The sequence below is a fragment of the Beta vulgaris genome, chromosome 1, assembly GCF_026745355.1.
Source record: "Beta vulgaris subsp. vulgaris cultivar EL10 chromosome 1, EL10.2, whole genome shotgun sequence".
Lineage (NCBI taxonomy): Eukaryota > Viridiplantae > Streptophyta > Magnoliopsida > Caryophyllales > Amaranthaceae > Beta > Beta vulgaris.
The window spans coordinates 54195720-54200347 of NC_079202.1; the positions used below are offsets into that span (position 1 = coordinate 54195720).

General features: G+C 31.4%; 1 protein-coding gene across 1 annotated transcript; it reads left to right on the forward strand.

Annotated features, from left to right (window-relative positions):
• Window positions 1-265: 265 nt before the first annotated feature.
• Window positions 266-619, forward strand: LOC104905553 (auxin-responsive protein SAUR71). The gene has a single exon (XM_010694140.1). It carries the CDS (start codon window positions 266-268, stop codon window positions 617-619), a length of 354 nt encoding a protein of 117 aa, XP_010692442.1.
• The last annotated feature ends 4009 nt before the right edge of the window (window positions 620-4628 follow it).

Genomic DNA, 4628 nt, shown 5'->3' on the forward strand with positions numbered 1-4628 from the left:
TGTTTTGATGGTTTACCATTGACTTGGACTCTTCAATAATGACAGTGCGTGAAAGAGCTATAGTATGTTAAGCACTTAGCAAGAGCTATAGTATGTTAAGCACTTACTCTTAGCACTCACTACTATATATAGCTTTATGCATGCATAATTGCATCATGCAACCTGCTTATATTCCTCTTACATTCAGTATTTGTCAAAAGACAACTAATAAACACCATCATATATATATAATTTATCTCCAACACACAATAACCAGTATATTATAATGAAGGATTTCTTAGAAAAGATAGTGAGGAAGAAGGCACACTCTTCGTCGTCGACGTCGTCGCCGCCGCCTCGATATTCGAGATTATCTTGTGATGCAGTGAATGATGATGATAATGTTAACCATCCTAAACATGAAATTCGGAGAGGGTATGTGCCTGTTATGGTAGGCATGTGTGAGGAGGAAAAGGAGAGATTTATGGTGCCTTGTAGATGGATGAAGCATCCTTATATTGTTGCTTTGCTTCAGCTATCTGCCAATGAGTTTGGGTATCATCAACAAGGTGTCATTCATATTCCTTGTGAACCACATCACTTTAAAGATATTATGGAGAATATATCATCTTCCAAATAGAATAAACATAGTTATGATGAATTAGTTTGTCGAAGAAACATGTTGTTAAACCCTTAAATTAATGGTCTAGCTCACTTGGTTTGTAATATGATAAAATAACTTATCGGCTATTAGTTATTGGTCCATTCTAACAATCAGTTGTCGGTTGTTGGCTTGTTTACTAAACTTGTTTGATTAATAGGTAGAATTAGTTGTTTAGATTAGTTTTTTTAGTTAATTAGTTGTTAGTTTTAACTTTTTATTAAGATAGTATTTTGATAAAATCACTTGTTAGTAGCTATTTATTTGCAAAGCAACCAATGCGAAAAGTTAGCTGCAAACATCTTTTCCATTTGAGATTTAAGCCACTTAAAAGTAACATTAATTAAACATAATCCTTGTTGTTTGATTACATGAAGATTGAAGAAGCCAAATTATATTCCTAACTCAAATCAAAATGATGGCAAAAAGTCAATTACCAATAGGATTCAAAGAAAGGAGATAGATGAAAAGACAATCAAATACTTGAGGGGTGAGTAGAGAGTTTGTTGTTATCATTATCCCCCCCCCCCACCCACCCCCAAGAGCAAGAGAGAAATAGTACTCCTTCTGTTTCAAAATATAAATCATTTACGTTTACGAAAATTTGCTTTGACCACAAATATCTCTCAAATACGATAATTAAAAATTATATCGTTGGATTCATCATGAAAAATACTATAATAATATTATTTTTTAAAATTTTATATCAACATAAATTAAGAGTAATTAACGGTCAAAGTTCGACCTCAAACATCGTGCGTGCCTTATATTGTGAAACGGAGGGAGTATAATATTTGAGAGACCTTGTTATTTTAGGAAATTGCATCAATTGATGTGGAATGGACGAAAATAAAAAGTATATCGATTATTATAGGAAAGAGGGAGTAACTTGCATGATCAAGATCTTAAATTTAAAATCAAACGGTATTTTCTTCTAATCTTAAAGCCTTTTATCCCTTCCATTACTTAAAAGCCTTTTATCCCTTCCATTCTTTAAAATCTTTTAACTTATTATTAATATTACTCTTTCCATTTCTTTTAATAATAAATACACAATATTTGAGCATTGAAATTCTTAATTACTCTTAATCCATATTGATATATATTAAATAAATCTATTTTTGAGTAATCATAAGACAAATTTATCAGTATGCATGATTCTATATTAATTTTATCTAACATAGTATAACATAATTATAAGATTATACTAGTGGTTAAAGTGAATTTTAAAAATCATGCATGTCTTATAAAAAGAAACAGAGGGACTAATATTTGTTGGGATTACACTAATTGGGTCTTCGGAGCACTTTATATACTCTCAAAAACTTCTTCCTACATACTAATATACTTTTCAATCAGTTGTATCATTTAATTTGCATGTAAGATATATGTAAGAAAACTTGCATCAACTATTGTATACTACTCGCCTCTGCAATGTCGTGGTGCCAAATAGTCAAGTCTGCAATGTACTTCATCCTTTTTGTTTTAAATGCAACAAATGAATATTTTATATTTACAAATAATACTCATTTGGTGTATTTAAAACGAAACGGAGGAAGTAGAATATATGGTAGCTCTATTTTGTTTTTCTAATTCTAATTAAGTTTTTTCGATGTAAAAAAAAACTATTGTATACTTCTATATATTAATTATAGCATAGATTTTAGTATCGACTATGACGTTCAATAATTTAAGATAGGGAATTTTCTTTAATTTTGAATTTCTCTCAAGAGTCTGACCTATAAATTTACAATGACTTAGGGCCTGTTCTCCCCAGCTTATTTTCAGTTCAGTTCAGTTCAGTTCAATTCAGTTCAGTTCAGTTCAGTTCAATTCAGTTCAGATCAGTTCAGTTCAGTTCAATTCAATTCAGTTCAGTTCAATTCAGTTCAGTTCAGACCAGTTCAGTTCAGTTCAGCTCTTGACAATACTTTTACTCTCACATATCACTATTCATTTCAGTTCAGTTCAATTCAGTTCAGTTCAATTTAGTTCAGTTCAGATCAGTTCAGATCAGTTCAGTTCAGTTCAATTCAGTTCAGTTCAGTTCAATTCAGTTCAGTTCAGATCAGTTCAGATCAGTTCAGTTCAGTTCAGCTGTTTTATGCCGAAGAGAACAGTCCCTTACATTTTGTGAACAGTTCGATAGGATCATAACTTCTAGAAAAACCTACGCACCATGTCTAATACATATATGATAGTTGTCTCTTTTTTTAATACTAATTTAATACTACTATTACTGACTAATTGTCTTTGACCTAATAAGTCGATGTTTGGGTAATTGGGTGTAAGATGGCGACTTTACTCGTCCATCTTATTGACCTGATTTCTGGCTTGTAGTGGATTAAAATTTAAAAGTGTACACGCATATATAGTACTCTGGTTCAGACTCGGAGAGACCAAAATCAAATTAAAGATGAAGAATGAAAACATTCAGCGATAAATCTAGGACTTAGGCACTTAAGGACAATGATTAAACCATCGCATTCAAACTTTAATTTGGACTTGCATGCAATTGCATGCTATACAAGTAAACGTTTGTAACGAGATACTAGTCTATATAACCATTGTTTTTCAAGTAAAAATCATAACCATTCATTGCTTTGACCATGTAAAGTCAATTTTAAAATTATGCTATGTCAAAATGTTAGAAGTTAAAGTCAAAGAGTTGATTTTTTATACTTAGTTATTGTTACCCATGAAGGATAATCATTACTCAAAGTCAATTGATAACATCTTCATTTTGATAAATTTTTTTCATAATTTAACCGATGACACATGCAACAAATCATCCTTCAACAAAAACGAACAAAATTTACCTAACATATAAAATTCACATCTCAATGAATATAAAAAAAAACCACATCTCAACAAATATAAGTATCTTCTCTTTCTACTTGGGTTCCAATAAATGAAATCAAATACCTATTCTAAAATTGCAACATGTTTGAGCTCCAAGAACATGAATATAAGGATTGCATATTATATTTGGTTCAATATTTTTGAGTTCCGAGAAATAAAATCTATCTATTTCCTTTATTCTTATTTGGTTCAACCTCTTTTCATCACGTTCATTGCTTGGTAGTAATGAATTCCTCTAGTATGTTATTATCTTCCCTCCCTCCACAAGTAACGAAATTAGTTTCATTTATTGATAGTAATGGTTTTATTTTCAATTCAAAGCTTGAACCAGAACCACTAACGGCACGTTTGATAGTCATTAATGAATTGTGGTAATGAGAATAATGAATTAAAAGTGTAATTTTATTAAGGAAGCACTCTTAAAATCTCTATGGGTAGGCATTTTTCTCCATGGGCAAGCAATCTCACCCCTAAACTTGTGTTTTTGTCTCCAAGGGGAAGAAGTTTTCATTACCAGTCATTATCACCTACGAAGTGGTATTGGATGGGAATAGAAATTCAAGAAGGAAAGTGGACAGTTTAGGATAAATTAGCATTACCATGGGAATGAACAATGATATTATTCACAAATTCATTCCAATTACCACCCTTTATAACCAACTATCAAATGAGCCGTAAAGGTAATAAATTTTGTACCACCGGCCTCTTGTTCCATTTGTTGATATTAATGATTTTGTAATTATTTCAAAGAATTGATGAACCAAAAATCATAAAAGTTCAACTAAACAAGAAGAAAGAGAATAGGCTTGTTCTTTGAAAACAATCACACAAGTTTTTCATTCTTGACAGTGATAAACTCTATCACTTTTCTCTTTCATTCCATTTTTCTGAATAATTCCTTACATTCTTCCTTAGCTATCTTTATATACTACTGATGCTCTCATTACAGACAATAGACTAAGCCATTCCTAGGATGACAGGTGTCCTGGAATCCTTCTTGGATCAGACAAAATAACGGCTGTAATACAGCACACCAATGAGCAACAGACAACAGTAGTTAGCTACAGACAAAAACCATAAATATCAGTACTATAGTATTACAATCAGCAGTACTAATACTTGGTGA